The sequence below is a fragment of the Gymnoscopelus braueri genome (genome assembly GCF_963280865.1).
Source record: "Gymnoscopelus braueri genome assembly, chromosome: 22".
NCBI classification, from domain to species: Eukaryota; Metazoa; Chordata; class Actinopteri; order Myctophiformes; family Myctophidae; genus Gymnoscopelus; species Gymnoscopelus braueri.
Window position 1 is genome coordinate 42,672,893 of NC_137624.1, and position 17,944 is coordinate 42,690,836.

Consider the following 17,944-nt stretch of genomic DNA (forward strand, 5'->3'; position numbering starts at 1 on the left):
TCACAGTAGCACGTTGAAAGATTGTAGTGTATATCGACATATAAATTTGATAATTTCATTAATTTCATTAATTTCATTAATTTCATTAATTTCACTTTTTCATATGGATAAGACCTGATATACACATCTTGACACATCTAAGAACACCTACCATCGCCAAATTCTTTGTATTTTGCAACACTTAAGAATGTAGTTTTACTGAATGAAGTTAGAATCTCGGTTTCTCTGTACCAGGGTGCACGCGTAGGGTAGCCTTTTTCATTTGTAACATCCTTTAGCTCATCATGAAAGTTATTAGGAATATGAAATCTGTAACACTTGGGACGGAGGTACTGGAGCTGGGAACCTTGAAAATGCAAAAAGAAGCATTGTTAAAATTGTAACTTGCTTTGACCATTGAAACCATTGAACTTGTGCCATAGCATTCAGGTGTTCTTATCTCCCACTATCTTGTCTGTCTGTCTACTGCAGCTAAAATCCCCCAAACTACTATGTCAATCAGCGTCATATTTCTTGTGCACACTGACAGCTGAACAATTCTCAATTTAAAAAAGAAAATATATATTTATCACGCAACTAAAACTATGATATTTTATTTTATTTATAATCACAGCACAATTATCCCTCCATTCTATGGGATAAGAGTCTTGTTACTACAGTAATTATCCAATTAACAATGTTCCTGACCCTCCTGCTTATGGGTTGTACCAGAACAGACACAATATAAATAATAAATGTGTCAACATACCCCCAATATGGCCAAATTAAGAGAATCGTTTGGGAGGATCCAATCTGGGAACCCAGAGCCAGTGCGAATGAAAAACAGCGCCCTCTGCTGTTTGTACTATCTCTCACTGGCTCTGGGACAATGGCGACGTAGCACCCGTGCGCAAAGGAAACCGGGGTTTTGGTCTGCCTTCAGCTTTCACTTCCGGTGGTGCCACTATGTTTTCATTCCCACTAACAATATTTCTACACGGAACACTAACACCACTTCTCCCAGAGAACATGGATCGTTTTGGTTATAAGCCCACTTGTTTCTATGATGAAAGAGTAAGTTAAAATGTGAATATCTTTCCGTGGTTTTGTCTGCTCCGCGGACGCTATTGTTAAATTAGTTTGGGTTTGTTTCGAGGGGGAAAGATTGACGGACACGTGAATCCCGCCCACTACATTTGATTGGGTAAAGCACGGCCTGCTTCCTGATCTGAAGGCACGCCCACTTGTAGCCCAGTGCGTACATGTTATGACGAGCCTTCACGACAGATTCCAACGCAGAGCAGAATCTGTTCTTGAGAGATTAGGGAGGATCTAACACATGCAAAGGAACAAAAATGTGACTACTTCTTCCACCACTGCTTGTAGGAGTAATTGGTACAATTACAGAGATCACCCTCCCTGCCCGGCTTTCCGGCGGTGAACAATTGTGTTCATTATAGGTTAGATCTATAGTATACCTATCTTATCAAATTAACGATTTAGGTATGTATCTATCTTTAAATTCACTGTAAGGGTTGGTACACCTATGTATCTAAATAAATTCACTTTATATGCATAGGTAGACTTACCTATTTCTTTAAATGCTTCGTATGGGTAGGTCATGCAAATGAATGTTTGACCATTAATAGTTCCGGACTTTGGCCAGAAATATTTTAAGTTATTCTGTAATGGGAACCGTGGTGTGCTATGTGAGAGCCAAACTCCAGTACTTTTGTCCAACATCACAATGCCTTTATGAGAAAAATAAAATGAAAATAAAATATTTAATTAGAAAATATGTATTACTGTCAAAGCTTTACATTTCAACCCAAAGTGTCTTACAGAATATAGAATTTGAAATATCAAAGAAATTGCAAATTAAAAATAAACTTACAATCAATCACATTGTTAAATTCACAATTTGCTGTTATGCATTGATATAATACAAGGTACCCACTGTAAATGATATTAAAATATTTAAACCCCTATTTTATAATTTTTGCTTCAAAGTTGTTTTGTGTAAAGTGTCTGAGTATCTAGAAAAACACTATATAAATCTGATTTGTTGTTGTTATTATATTGTTGTTAAAATGTCTCCTGAAATAAAAAAGAACTGTTTTTTGTTGTTGTCGTTTCGGTTTTTTTTTACCCACCTTTGCTATGGGCATATGTTTTGCTGACTGCATCTCCTCCTGGTGGGTGATCATTGTAGAGGATGTATCCAAAGCCATCAGTCTATGACAACAAAACAACACAACCATGATCATATCCTGTACACTTTGTTGGTGGTATGTTAAAGAGATTGTTATCCACTCGCCTGTGTGTTGACAGAGTCAAAAAGAGGCTTCAGTGTGTTAGCCAGGGTGCCGGATTCGTCCTTGATCAGCTTACTGCCAACCTTCCACCCATTGGTGTTCTGGTCCATGTACATGTAATGCAAACCCCCCTCTGTGGACTGAGGCTCATCCACTTGCTTGGGCAACTTGTATAATATATACCTAATGATTCAGACAAAGACAGTGGATTGTTTTATGTAATCTTTTCATTGTAATCTCGTAAAGAGTACACCAGAGTGATACAAAAATGTAAAAGAATATCAACATTTTGTTGATGAACATTGTTGTTGTGAAAGCAAGGACCTTATTCTAATGTGGAAATCAGCCTTCAACTCCTCCGAACGGCGGAGGGCTGTACCATTCGTCCCTATATGAACTATGAGTTTTGAGACAGATGATGGGAGTGACTCTATGAGACCGGGGAGTTTATTTAGAAGGCTGGAATAGTGGCACCAGGAAAGAAGTGAGTGATTGCGTTGGGAAAACGGGTGTACTTGATAATAGAGTCACCAATGATCACCGCTGAGGGAGGTATGAGGGGAGGACTAGATGGAGGCAAGGAATCCACATTGTTGGCTAAGGGGGCGGGTGGATAGGGCTGGGACGGAGGGTGCATGCAGTGAAAGGCCGAGATGTGTGACCGGCGTGAGGGGGACACACTTTTTCGCCGAAAGCTGGGGCGAATTTCGACCCCCGGACTGGCGTCGGACCACTGCCTTCAGCAACAGGTCATTTACCTGTCCGGGAGCCAGTAGCCCTGAGGCCACATCGGGGGTGTTACATTGGGGTCGGGATCGTGGAAAATCTTCAATGGCCAAGAGGGAGTACTTATTTTTGGTAGAGGGAGGAGGGGAGCGGGGGCAGGGTGCCCCATGTTTACCCCGGGAGACCGTTGTCCAGGGGACTGGAGTGGAGCTGACCAAAGGTGGATCCTTGGGTCTGGCCCCGGCTTGGGACCAAGCACTGGGGAGGGCCGGGATGGTATCGTCTAGCTCCGTCGTCTTGGGCCTGGTGTCAGAGCGGATCCAGCTGCATAGTCTCGGCCTTGCCTTTCGGCCTGGCGGAGACAATGAATAAGAGTGGCAGCAGACCTGCAGTTTTCTGGGAGTTTGTTCCAGATGTATGGAGCATAAAAACTGAATGTTTAGTTGTGATTCTAGGGACAGAAAGTAGACCTGACCCCAGATGACTTGAGAGGTCTGGATAGTTCATGATATCACACAAGATCAGCTAAACCATTCAATTATTTTGAATCAACAGTAATAATTATACAACTAGTTTTGTGTAGTGGTGAGTCACGTGAGTGTGATAGACACACAACTAGTGTTGTGTAGTGGTGAGTGTGATAGACACACAACTATAGTGTTGGCGTGGCTTGGTTTGTCGCCTCAGGGCTCCATCCAGACCAGATGGAACCGGTCCTGACAACAATTACCACTGATCTCAGTGTCACTTAATCGTTCATCCCCTGCACCTGTATTATTAACAATAAACCTGTATTATTAACACAATAAACCTGTATTATAACAGCTTTTCAATTTGTCTCTGTCAGGTGGAAATTTACTGACACACTACACTGTCTCTCTACATTCTATGTATGTGCTTACCTTGTTTACTATTTGTCACTCTGGATAAAGAGTCTGATAAATGCCTACATTGTAAATTGTAACCACTTTCACTTAAAACTAAATCAAAAGTAGCTAAAATAGCCAATCTACAAGAGCTTGTAGATTCGCTATTTTTGCTACTTTTGTGCGACACTGTAGTATGATGAAGTGTAGGACATATAAAATATGGAGATAAGAGGTTTCTGACTGACAGCAACGATTTTATCCTCTTTAGAACAGATGTGTACAATAAAAGCTTTTCATTGGACACTGAGGCATCGTCTCATTTCAGTCCTCAGGTCATGTTCTGCTTCTGTTTCTATCATGCGAACGTTGAACGCTGTCATCGCTTTGTTGTGTGTGAGTTCTTTATCATATGCATAGTTTCAGTAGCGGCTGGCGGTGATTTTGGGTGGGGGGGCTAAAAGATATCCATTATACTATATGATACCCATAGTTCACCCTGCAGCAACAGCATCACATTCCAGATACCAAGTTACAGCAATAACACTACTGTAGGGTGTAGGCTATCTATACTTTGTTATAGGAAATGCTCCACAACAACACAAGTACCCACAACAAAACAGGGGTTCCAAAAAATGCAGGGCAAAGGTTTTTCCTTGGCCTCTATAGGGAGTGTGCGTGCAAAGTTTCACACAGATCGGTGCAGTTATAGGTAAAAACGTGACACGGACATGTTATAGCGCCACCATGAAGCTGATTTGAAAATGGCATTTCTTCCCCGGCCTAGTGGGAATGTACGCGCAATATTTCACGGAAATTGCATGCTGCGTTCATGATTTGAGGCATTTTGTTCAAAACGAACCATGCCTGCAAACTTTGGAAGCCAATCTTAGGCAATCAGGATGGAATATGGGAAATTGGGTATAGATCCATGTTGATCACATGGGAAGGGGACTAACAAACCAACCCCAAACAATCCGGAACCCAGAAATGGGGGAAGGTTGGGCTTGGGGCCAGCAACCCCAAACCGTAAAAAACACATACGCTACAGAAACGTTGAATACAGAAAGACATACTTAGGCAGTGTCATAGACAGTCAGGGCGGCACGGATGCAGACGTCAGAGCCAGAATCGGCAAGGCAAGAGCCACATTCATCCAACTAAAGAACATCTGGAGCTCTAAAGAAATCAGCCAGCGGACAAAGCTCAGACTCTTCAGCTCAAACGTCAAGCCAGTACTACTGTACGGATCAGAGACGTGGAGGACAACAAAGACCACAACTATGAAGGTACAAACATTCATAAACAGCTGCCTGAGGAGGATCCTGAGCATTCGCTGGCCAGACACCATCAGCAATATCGATCTCTGGCAGAGAGCGGGTCTACCACCAGTGGAAGAGGAGATTAAGAGAAGAAGGTGGGGATGGATTGGCCACACACTCCGGAAGCCCATTACCAGCATCATGAGACAAGCCCTTAGATGGAACCCGCAAAGCAAAAGAAAGAGGGGAAGGCCAAAGAACACCTGGCGCAGGGACCTTGAGACTGACATCAAGCAGTGTGGACTGACATGGAAAGAGCTGGAAAAGAAGGCCCAGGATAGAGGACTCTGGCGGACTGTAGTCAACGGCCTATGCTCCATGAAAAGGAGCGATAGGCATAAGTAAAGTAAGTAATGTTGATCACATGACTATAGAGATACTGAGTGTGTGTGCACAGTTTCGCAGTGACCGGGCCAACGGTGCCGGAGATTAGCTGCTGACAGACAGACGGACAGACGGACGGACACAGGGCAAAAAATACAAATTCAATAGGCGAGAGCTGGACGGGGGGCTCTCTATGTGGGGGCCTATATAGTTTTAATTTAATTAAGGGTCGGACTCGGGCTCTGGAACAGTGGATATCAGTCGGCCCATTATTCTAGAGGGCCGCCACTAGGCCCGCTCGGGATCCACCACTGCCTCTGTATGATGTCACAGTTATTAACTTTGCATTTGTTGTCACTAACAGGCTGAGACGCGACCTGTAGTGCTACAGCTTCGTCAAGGCTGAAGTTGTCTGTTGAAGATCATACATTTTTGCCTTCTGTCATGAACCAAGCCCCTTGCTGAAACTGGTGAAAGTAGCTGATCTACAAGCTCAGAAACACGTTGCTATCTGAAAAGTTGTGAGATTGTAGATTGGCTATTTTCACAATGAAGTATGTCATACATTGAAAAAACACACCCTCAAATAAGCATTTCATGTTATCTTTAACAATTGTACATGTACTCATTGATACAGTCTTGTTGTTTGCAATGCACTTTAAATGAAGTCTGCACCAAGTGAGGCTTGAACTAGCGACCTTGAGGTTTTGAGGCATACACTTAAGCAGGAAGCCATTTGACCAACAGACCTGAACTAGTGTAAACGGAGGTTAGACATATGATACCATTTCAGGCAAATAGCTGAAAAATCCTGGGTTTAAGTGTTTTTCAAACTGCTCAAAATTGCATTAGTATATTGTAGATAGGCTATTTTCACAATGAAGTATGTCATACATTGAAAAAACATACTCTCAAATAAGCATTTCATGTTATCTTCAACAATTGCACATGCATTAATTGAAATGATCATGTTGTGTGCAATGCAATGGTTAATTTGGGGTTTGAACCAGAGACCTTCAGACTGGCAGGTAGACAGTGTATTGACTGAGCTATTGGATAGACAGAATTGGACCTCATATATGGTAAATGATCATACAGCATGGATTGCTTATTTGTTCAGGCTTTGCTAAGGGCAACTAACTTGCTTTGCATTGTGGGTCATTTGGGTCCTTGACACATGGCTTCACCAAACATTTAAAGCCATCTTCCACAGATACCACCAGTAGGAGAGCATTGGATGACCATAGCATGACACACACACACACACACACACACACACACACACACACACACACACACACACACACACACACACACACACACACACTTCCGATGGTAGAACATTTTCTAACAAATCAATTCATTATTTTCTTATTATTTTCATAATTGATCAATTATTTTCCTATTATTCTAGCTTATCAGTCCTAGCTGTAGGCTACATCTCTATCATTGACTGTATGGTGAGTCCATCACTGATTGCTGTGTCAAGATTTAAACTAAGAACACTGACCAGTGTATCCCTCAGTATTGTGCTGCTTATGAGTGCACGTGTTGTGCATGTGATGTGCATGTGTTGTGCATGTGTTGTGCACGTGAGTGTTGTATGTCTATCCAACCCAGCAAGACAGGGTTTCTACAACAACGTGATGTTATCAACCTACAATGAGAGCATGAACGCCCCGAGACTAGATATTCAGGACGGAGGTTGGGAGAATGTTTTTTTTGGGGGGGTTTACAATTTCCTTTTGTCAAACCTCCACCAGTGTTGTATATGTATCAGTTTTCTTCCTCATACCTTCAATACTCCTTCAATTATCCTTCCACGCGGGTGTAACCTATTTATTGGTGCCAGTTTCCCTGGATTCATTCAATCAATCAACCGCAGGCACAGTGAAAAACTGGGGCAGGAAAATAGAAAAAACAGAAGGCATGTCATCTGTTCAGGAGCTATTTGCTACCAAGGCAAAGGAACTGGACAAGTAAAGCTGGTTGTCGTTAGTTGAGAGACAGTGTTTCAAAGTGTCCACTAATGACAACAACAACTATAATAACACTCCACAATCATAATCCATGTAAACCCTCCATCCACAGCCTGGGTCCTTCTCCAACCTAAAAGTTAGCTCACGTCTGATCAAAGTTAGATGCCTTCACATTAAACTATTGTGACACTGCATTCATAAAAAAATCCTGGCATGACCTTCATTAATCACTCATCATGTCTATTGTCTTTTTTGTCTCTCAAGTTTCCTTGTTCCAGTGTTCCATTGGCATTTTATTTAACTCTTTAACTTTAAAATCTACACACACACACACACACACACACACACACACACACACACACACACACACACACACACACACACACACACACACACACACACACACACACACACACACACACACACACACACACACACACACACACACACACACACTTATTTAATAGGTAATCAGGTGCAATCAGGTGTAATCAGGTGCAGCAGCAAAATATATATCTGCTTTATTAACAACCACTGCTGGAAATGGACATAATTTAGACTACTGGGGGATGTGTAATATGTATGTTTATATACTTATTTATGATCTAATACTACTCAAGCTGTTTTTCTACAGCTGTTGTCCTGTACCTCCATAAAATAAAATACAAAATGAAAACTGGTGTTATACAACTGGTGGAAAGTAGAAGGAAATTGGCACCGATAATTAAGTGTGAGTTTGAGGGGAACAAATAGTGAAGGTAATATGAGGAAGAAAACCAAACAATGATGTTGGAGGTTGCATGACAAGGAAACAAATACATTTGCCTAAATAAAATAAAATAAATTCCCCGCTCTCTCTTTCTTGTTCCAGTGAACATGGCCAGGGGCGTGCTGGGACCAAAATTCAGCTCTGGGATTTTCCGAACCGGCCCACCGTTTTGTGGGGGGGGGGGGGGGGGGTTGCTGCGTTTTAACCCAGCAACCCTATGTAAATTGCGCCACTGCTGATAAACGTCCCAGCCCAACAGTAATGTAACTAATAATTGGGCCGCGCGACCCGGAAATTACCTTAATAATCCTACAACGGGAGCAAAAAAAATGTTTTATAAAAAAAAATAATAATAATAATTTCCCAGTGGCCAGCACGTCCCTGAACATGGCGTTAAATATCTAGTTTTGGCGTTCATGCTCTCATTGTAGGTTGATAAAGTCATGCATGCTGTTGTAGAAACCCTGTCTAGCTGGGTTCAATAGATATGCGACATTCACGTGCACAGCACATGCACATCACATGCACATCACATGCACAACACTTGCAAAACACTTGCACGTCACATGCACAACAAGTGGGTGAAATTCGTTTTCGTGCATAGTTCCCATCGTATCGTTATTTCCATAGAAAAAAAGAAGAGGAAGATGAGGGGGGGGAGGGAGGGGGGGGGCATTAATGACAGTTTAAGAGAGACTTTGTGTTGTCAAAATGAATATTATACATTTATAAGCAAAACAATCAGCATAAGATTTCTTTTTTTTATTCACATTTATGTACATTCATGGCTCATGGCAAAAACAAAAAAGCAGGATATTTTGTGGAGAACTTTTAGCCTATTAAAGTCCACAAGGATGTAATCGATGCAAAAATGCATTGAAAAAGTAGTGCCCAGACGTGGAAACGAAACGTCCCTTTTTCATGGTTCGCCAAATGACCTAAGAAGGAAACTGGCGCCGATAAATAAGTCACAGTCTGAGGGGAACAAAAGATGAAGGTATGAGGAAGAAAACCAACTATGATGGTGGAGGTTGTTGCGTGAGAAGGAAACAAATACATTTGCAGAAAATAAAAGAATCCCCTCTCTCTATCTTGTCAACATCAAGTTAAATATCTAGTCTGGGCGTTCATGCTCTCATTGTTTCACACACACACACACACACACACACGCACACACGCACACACACACACACACACACACGTGCAAATGTACATTCATGCCCGCACGACGCACACCCACAGGTGGATGAGTTGGTAAAGGGGTTGTTCTTTTTGGAGATGGGTGAGTATATAAGACAGCTGCATGATGTGTGCAGGATCACTTGTTTCAGGATGGAGGCCAGTGGAGCTTTGCTGCTGTTCCTCTTCTGTCTGTGTGAGGCTGGGCCTGAGGATGGTAACCTTGAGCTGAGCGCCGACCATCATGAGAACCAAGGAAAACCAAATGAAAATGCAGGTAAGGATAATGCAGACGCTTTTTCCCCACCGCCTATAGGTCAGCTCTGGGTAGGAAAGAGACGTTGCTGTCTTCTTAACTATGTTGCTGTGAGTGGAAAAAGCTGCAAGACAGTGGCTCAGTTTCTCATTTTATTGTGAGAACGCTAACGCGTTTCGGCCGTAGCCTTCCTCAGAGCAGATTAAAAGAGGTCACTCTTTTCTTTACATTTTTCCACTTAGGTGGTTTTTCATTTGATTTATATACATAGCTGAGCACCCACTGCCTAAACTAAAAAGGCATCCAGAGGAAGCGCACCAGTTTTTCTTTCTTATGTTGCTGCGAGCTCAGAGAATACTGTTTGATAATGTAATTTAGAGTATACATAATCCATATAATTCACAATGGAAACCACTCAAACATAATCAGAATTAACTTCATTGTCCCACTGTTTTTCTTTTTCCTTTTTTGAGCACGCTCCTTAATTTTGTTATTGTTAGAAGGGCTAGGGTAGAGATAGAGTAAGAGAAGGAGAAACAAGAAATGACAAAGTCATATCAGCTTGCAGTAAGCTAAACCCTTTGAACAGTATTGTCAACTACACTGTTTCAGAGACATAACGAATGTCATTCTTATTAAGCTTAATGTTTATGTAATATATAATATAATATAATAACCGTTCAGTCCGTTTTATATATATATATATATATATATATATATTGCACGTCTATATATATATATATATATATATATATATATATATATATATATATTGCACGTCTATATATATATATATATATATATATATATATATATATATATATATATATATATATATATATATATTTATTGCATATATATATTGCACGTCTCTCTCTCTCTCTATATATATATATATATATATATATATATATATATATACACACAACAAACTATATAGCCTAGTCTACTCTAGATATTATTCACTCAGAGTACTATAGACTGTATCTATTGCTGCTATAGTTCATCCCTGACGCCCTGACGCTTCTATCAGGGTTGCTATGTCCACTTATTATAAGCGACTTTGGGCTTGTTTTTCTGTTAAGTTGCTTGTAAATATTCGTAGTTGCGGGTTGCGTTTTTTTGGGCTTGTTTCTACAGTGTACTTATTTAGGCTTGTTTCCAATTTTTTTAAATTATTATTCAAAACAGTGGTCCTCAAATATTTCCATGAAAATATTTTGTGTCAGGGAGAATTTGTGTTGTTTTATTTTTTTGCAAAAGTATTTTTTTTGAAAGTAGCAGATCTACAAGCTCACAACGCGTGGCATCACGACGCGTTGTGAGCTTGTAGATCTGCTATTTTCAAATAGCCGACGGTAAAAAGTGCTCATGTGGCCTATAGTTGCTTCTTTTGGGATTGTTTTCCAAGACCTAGTTGCTTAATTCTCTCACAAAACATGGCAACATTGAAAGATTTACCATAGAGATATATACAGTGGCCGAACACAGTATCGCATCGTGCTGTGCATCGTGCCGTGCATGTGACGAGAAAGTGACGACTAGTTGCACGTCTATCTGTTGATCAGGCCTGCGACCTGATAAAAACACAGGAAATAACTACTAATAATAAAAAATCACACCCTGTGTGAAGTGGGCGGTGTCTTGCTAGCTAATCACAATACTGAATGGAGTCAACCAATCATGTACAAAAGATAAATACATTTATTGAAACACTCTTTATGATGGACGAAACCATAACTTTAAAAAAAACAAATTTATGTTTTTTTTAAAGTTATGGTTTCTTATATAGGGCTATGCACATGTGTCATGTGACACTGGCCAATCACAGTCCTGAATAGATTGTGATTGGCCAATCACGGTGCAGGGTTGGCGGGGTAAATGTTTGGCCAATCACAGCGCAGGATAATTGTACAAATTTCCAAACCTCACTTATAGGGGCGGTTTCACCGCCCCAAAAGTATTTATAATAGCCTGACCGCTAATGCTGTGCTGTTTTCAGCCCTCCTTGCTAAACTGACAACCTTGGAAATGAGGTTGACTGAGGCTGAAAGGCAGAATGCAGGTATGTACAGAAAAGTCAGAGAACAGATGTTTTGATGACACAATTTATACTTGATCTACTGTATATAATTCACATGTGAAAGCTTTAAAATGCATCATTATTGGGGTCGAATTAAATCAACCACTCAAATTCATTTTCATCCTTTTAAAATCTAAATGCATGAGTATGTATGATTGACTTAAGGTAGGGTAAGTGATCTCTTTTGGTTTAAACAAAAGGTTTTTGTTATAAGGCTATAGCTCTACATACAAACACTCTATACTAGCAATGAGTACTATGAGAATATAAAGCTATTTAACACTTATTTTTACCAAAGAGAATCACTTAACCTACCTTTAATGGTAATGCTGTGATGGTTTCAGCTCATCTGTCCAACCTAGAAGTGGAAGTGGAGGAATTGAAGAGACAGAATTCAGGTATTACAGTATGCCTTCACATTTAGCAAACATTTTCACTCATGGTTGAATTTTGTATCCTTAGTTAAAGACGGGTTGCCGTGATTTTCAGTGATTTTTCCTCCCCCTAAAACATGATCATCAGGTATTATGGTTAGGCCTATACTAGGAGGAAGATTCTTTTCAAAAAAGTGTACAGAAAGTGTTAAAATGATGTTTTTATGTGGACACGCCTCCAGTTCATTAAGTATACCTGGTTCTCACCTTAGCACCTCCCACCTGAACCAGTCCCTCCGCCTCCTGTCCTAGTCCCTCCTCCTCCTCATGCCCACACCTGTTGTGTTATGATAATGAGGGGGAGGGTATATTTCTACTGCGTCATTAAAGCGCTGTTTTTCTATTGGCACGTTCGACCCTCAAGGTTTCAGCCTCCAGGAAGAAACTCAAAATAGTCAGAGAAGACATAAAACACCATAAAAACACCACCAGGGGGCTTAATGAAGTTCTATCAACCTCATAGACACATGAAAGACAGAAAAAGTGCAAAACCATGGCACCACCTCTTTAAATATTCAAATTACATGTTGAGATTTCTCTGTTCAGGTTGCACCTTCTCACAACCATACTTGTCTCTCCCTAATCCGTGTCATTACTGTATCTGTCCTGGACAGGAAGTGTCAATCAGTCATGTGGACCACTTTGCCATGAGTCGAAAGTCCTCCCCCGTCTTCGCAGAGCAGCTTCCGCCGGTAAGACCACAAGCATGCACGTGCACACATAGACATGAAAGGGGGCTTCAGCCCCTGCCCTTTTACCCGTCGGTAAAAAAGTGCCCTCTCCAGACTGATTTTTTATTTATTTTTTTCAAACCCAAAAAGAAATTTCAACTGCCCCTTGCGGCCTATCGGTAAAGCTGACGGAAATGGCAGTGGATGTGTTGGATGCAGCTCAAAGTGAACTTTCCTCAGGTATCTAGTTTGTCGCCGTACGACCTTCCTAGCCTGTGTTATTAAAGAAAAACGGGCGACAATGACCAAAACTCAATCGAAAATCACGATCGAAAACCGGCAAAAGTGGCCGTTTTCAAGTTGTTTTGGCCATTATCTCTGGAACGGAAGGTCCAATCTGCTCAGTTCAAAGCTTGTTGAGTGCGTGACTTTGAGGACATTAAGCACGTTATGATACTGTCTCGGGTTTTTGGGCCTAAAGGTATGGTAATTGTTCGTAAAGTCCAATAGGTGCCCTTTTGAAATTCCAGCCCCTGCCTCTCCAAATCCTTCTGCACGTCCCTGACCACAAGCCATAGACATATAAAGGTAGACGCCTCCTCCGGCTCTGAGGCGTCTGTATCTCGGGCGCCATTTTGGAGAAGGCAAGCTTCCTGACTACTGGCCAACCACAGCTCGTCTTTTCCGGGACTTGTCAGAATCTAGTTGTATACAAATATAACGGTATATTTTTATACAACTAGATTCTGACAAGTTCCGGAAAAAGACGCGCTGTGATTGGCCAGTAGTCAGGAAGCTTGCCTTCTCCAAAATGGCGCCCGAGATACGACCTGTATCCAATGAACTGCAGAGGCCAATGAGGTATCTAGGTTTCTATATCTATCCCACAAACACCGTAACACCCATTATAGGACAGAAATAATTACAGTAGAGTCTATTATACTGTAGCAGCAGATATCGGATCACTTCAATATTTTATCACTACATTAGACGCAGGACACTGTCATTATGAAAAATCATAAATCAGGCATATGTCTGGCCACTTCAAAGGCCCCTTCCTATGTGAAAGCACCCCCCATACCCCCAGACAATGCCGGGCCTCCTCCTAACTGTCCCCATCACCTTTGAATCTATATTGATCATGTACTGTATATTGTAAACATGTAGTCAGCAATGTAGTTTTTTTCTAAAAAGCAGAAGTCATCAGAAAATGTAAAGTCACGTTACCAGAACCAGTGTTACATACAATAGACATAGATAAAAATACAATTTGTTCCTGTGTTGACAGGCAATGACCAAGTGGCATTCTCTGCTGGTTTGGGTGATGGACAAGTTGGACCATTTGCTCTTCAGACCAATCTGGTCTACAAGAGAGTCCACACTAACATCGGCAGTGCATACAATCCAGATACAGGTAGGTGGTGATTAGTCATGCCCCATTTAACCCATTAGAACCGGGAAAGCATCTGTGTCATTTTAGAGTTTAGCTATATAGCAACATAAGTTTTTCAGAAAACTCTTAGGATTTAGAACAGGGGTTTAGAACAGTGGTTCTAAAAAATAGCAGATGTACAAGCTCACAGCTTGTACAGTAGTCACATAGACCAGTGTATTATAGCAAACGAGTCCCTCGCGCAAACATGAATAAAGTATTGCTCTCATGTATAAATGAGAAGAAAAAAGTTTAAAAGTTTAACATCACAGGACGAAATAATAGGCTAATAAAGCATTACAGGATATTATGTAATAGGCTACTTCTGTAATAACAATACTGGAATGCCAGTATCCAATATAGATTATGGATAATAGTTTATTGATCACTGTGTGGGTGTGTGTGTGTGGGTGTGTGCGTGTGCGTGTGCGTGTGTGCGTGCGTGCGTGCGTGCGTGCGCTTGCGTGCATTTTCTCTCATAGGTGTCTTCAGTGCACCAGTCACAGGAATCTACTACTTCACATTTACTGCATCTCACAAGTTTTCAGGCGACTATGTGTTTGTCTTAATGTACAAAAACAGTCAGTTAGTCATTAATAACTATGGATACAATAATCATGCCGGATGGGAATACATAACCAATTCAATCATTCTACGGCTGGAGAAGGGGGACATAGTTTACATGCGTTTACCTGGTGGTCTGTACAGGCTCTTTGATGGCAACAACCACAACATGTTTAGTGGTTTTCTGATCTACTCTTTGTAACACTTGTGTGGTGGAAAGTAAGAAAATAGGCTACATTTACTCAAGTACTGTACTTAAAGGTCCGGGTTAGTGGTTTTCTTTGGTTAAAATGGTTCTTCGTTTAAATATAGCTCTATATTCTGATAGTACTCATTGCTATAGAGTGTTTGCTCAGTAACAGGAGTCTTCATGTTTCTCCAGCTCTTTATTAAACAGAAAATGCATTTTCAGGTCGGGATGCCAATTGTATCCAATCAGGATAGAGAACTCAGTCAGGATACAGATTAAACAAGTGAGATTGGAAGTGATGACACAAAGAAATGAGCACACACAATTGGACCTCGAACACAAAAAATGAAGCTGATAAATGTGTGCTCTAATCTGATTGTCTGAAATGTTGTCACCTATACCTGAACATTTATTTTCTGTTTATTAAAGAGCTGGAGAGATGGGGGACCCCTTTTACTGAACAAATACTCTTTAGCAGGGGTCTTCAACATTTTCAGATCAAGGACCCCTTAGCTGAGAGAGAGATGAAGCAGGGACCTCCGCTACATATTGGATTCATGTTAAATGTGTGTTTTCAAACATCTAACGACTTACACCCTCAATACTTTGTAAACTTGACCTTTGTCTCTGTACTTGGGCTGCTCTTTTTTTCCCTGTACACCAAACCTCTTTGACGAAAATAGCCGATTTTCCGGCTAATGTTCTAATGTTCCCCCCATAATAGGGATGTGAGGGTTCAAGTGTTTAATGTAAAATAAATAAATACATCTTTGTCCCTATCACACAAAGATGTGTCGGCCCCCTGCAGTATCTCTGAATACCCCCTAGGGGTCCCAGACCCCCTGTTGAAGAACCCTACTCTATAGCAATGAGTACTATCAGACTATTAGAGCTTTAACCTTTTAAAAAAACACTTTTTGTTTTGACCAAAAAAATATCACTTACCCTACCTTTAAGTTTACTTGAGTATTTCTGCTTTATACTTCTACTCCGCTGATTTACTCCACTACTGATACACTTTGAAAGAGTGATGATGACTCCCTGAAGGCTGTAGCGATGAAGATCAGACATAATATCTGAAAATCACAGCAGCAATATTTACTATTTTCCATGGTTTTAATTAGTTTTGATCTTTGGGAATCTCTATGTTTAATCATACAGTAATTCACACAGTATATCTGAGGTGTATCACATATTACAGTGGTCATCTGTCAGGTTTCTTATGGGTATTTGTAACAATAGAAAATTATGTTTTTTTTTGTTTCAAAGCTGGTGGAAAAATTATTGTTTCACTCATATTCCTATGAATAAAGGTATGCATGCAAAGACAAATATGAGTTGTACTCTGATTCATCACATGAGATATTACTAAAACAATGTATTATTTATTATTTTAAACTTTTGTAGAAAGGCAAAGACATGAACATATCCCATTTTTTATTCATTACATTTGCGCATAGTAGCATTAGAAAAAAAATATTAAAACATAAAATAATGCATTAAATGGTAGCTTTTGTTTTAACCATGTTATAGCGTTGTGGGTCAATTTGATCATCCTTATAGGCTTGTTACAAATATTACTCTTGTTCTGTGTGAAATTGTGTGACTTTCTCATTTAGGTTCATGAATGTAAATATGACATTCAGACCCACTGATGAATGTCTGTGCAGAATCTGCATTTAGAAAAGAATAAATGTCAGCTTTACACAGATAATTTCATGTAGCCTACTAATATTATTGCACATACCACACAACTTTGATTATGCATTTTATTGTTATAGGATGTATCTATATGTTCACTAGTTTTGATTGCACTTTTACATATCGTCTCTGTTGGTTGGAAACCTCATTATGTCCAAATCATGTTACTTTTCATGATTCAAATTTAAAAATGCAAAAGTAGCAGATCTACCAGCTCGAAACGCGCCGCTTCACGCCGCGTTACGCCGCGTTTTGAACTTGCGGATCTGCTACTTTTGTTGCTTTTGTGTGACGCTGTAGTATCATCAAGAAGCTTGCAGATCGGCTATTTTCAAAAATTGGAAACACTTCTCAAAAGTGTACTTAAGTACAGTACTTGAGTAAATGTACTTATTTACTTTACACTACTGTGAATGATGCATAACTATGCTGCTGTGTGCTGTATGCTGAAGTCAGTTCCTGCACATCACACCTGCACTGATTTATTAACAATAGTTGAAGTCTCAAAGGACCTTTCTCAAGACAGATCAATCATTATTTCATTATAAAGTGACATGCTTAATTAAAGACCATACTTACATATTACACACACACACACACACACACACGCACACACACGCACACGCACACGAAGTACAAATATATATCATAGTCATATGAAAAAAACTACTTTTGAAACATATAATTGGACTGTGAAATAAATCAATGCATATTTCATTAAAAATGCCAATACGTTTTTTCTCAGAGAGTACATAGTCTACTTTGAGATGGTTAGGTGTACTGTAATGAAATGTCTAAGAATCAATTCTTCATTCTTTCCTGGTAGGCTACAACATTATTTCATAATAACTGTCTTTTTGCCTTCTAGTTGCACAGTAGGTTTCCATGTGCTTACTATGCATTTATGAATTATTATTTATTGTGGGCACAGTTCTAATAAGGAACACAATTGCAAAGCAGTTGGCCACAGTTACATAGGCTTAAACACATAATCACACATGGTCACAAATACACACATTAAAGTTAATCATAGCGAAGGTATCAAAATACATTTACAAATGAAAAAAAAAATAAGAATATAGCTGCAAGCAGCAATAAGCGGGTTCGAGGGATAAGGCAGAGGCAGGAAGAGGCAGAAAGAGAGAGAGAGAGAG

General features: G+C 40.2%; 2 protein-coding genes across 2 annotated transcripts in view; one reads left to right on the forward strand and one right to left on the reverse strand.

The window, feature by feature from the left end:
- The window catches only part of LOC308077936 (uncharacterized protein), a 196,499-nt gene that overhangs the window by 22,804 nt on the left and 155,751 nt on the right, over positions 1-17,944 (reverse strand). The gene's annotated exons all lie outside the window — the stretch shown is intronic.
- Positions 9,613-16,676, forward strand: LOC308078248 (complement C1q-like protein 3; the record flags this gene model as incomplete). The annotated part of the gene is made up of 6 exons (XM_080419368.1): positions 9,613-9,736; positions 11,718-11,780; positions 12,143-12,196; positions 12,847-12,924; positions 14,192-14,317; positions 14,818-16,676. The coding sequence occupies 6 exons, from the start codon at positions 9,613-9,615 to the stop codon at positions 15,099-15,101; spliced, it is 729 nt and encodes a 242-aa protein (XP_080275494.1). The 3' UTR covers positions 15,102-16,676.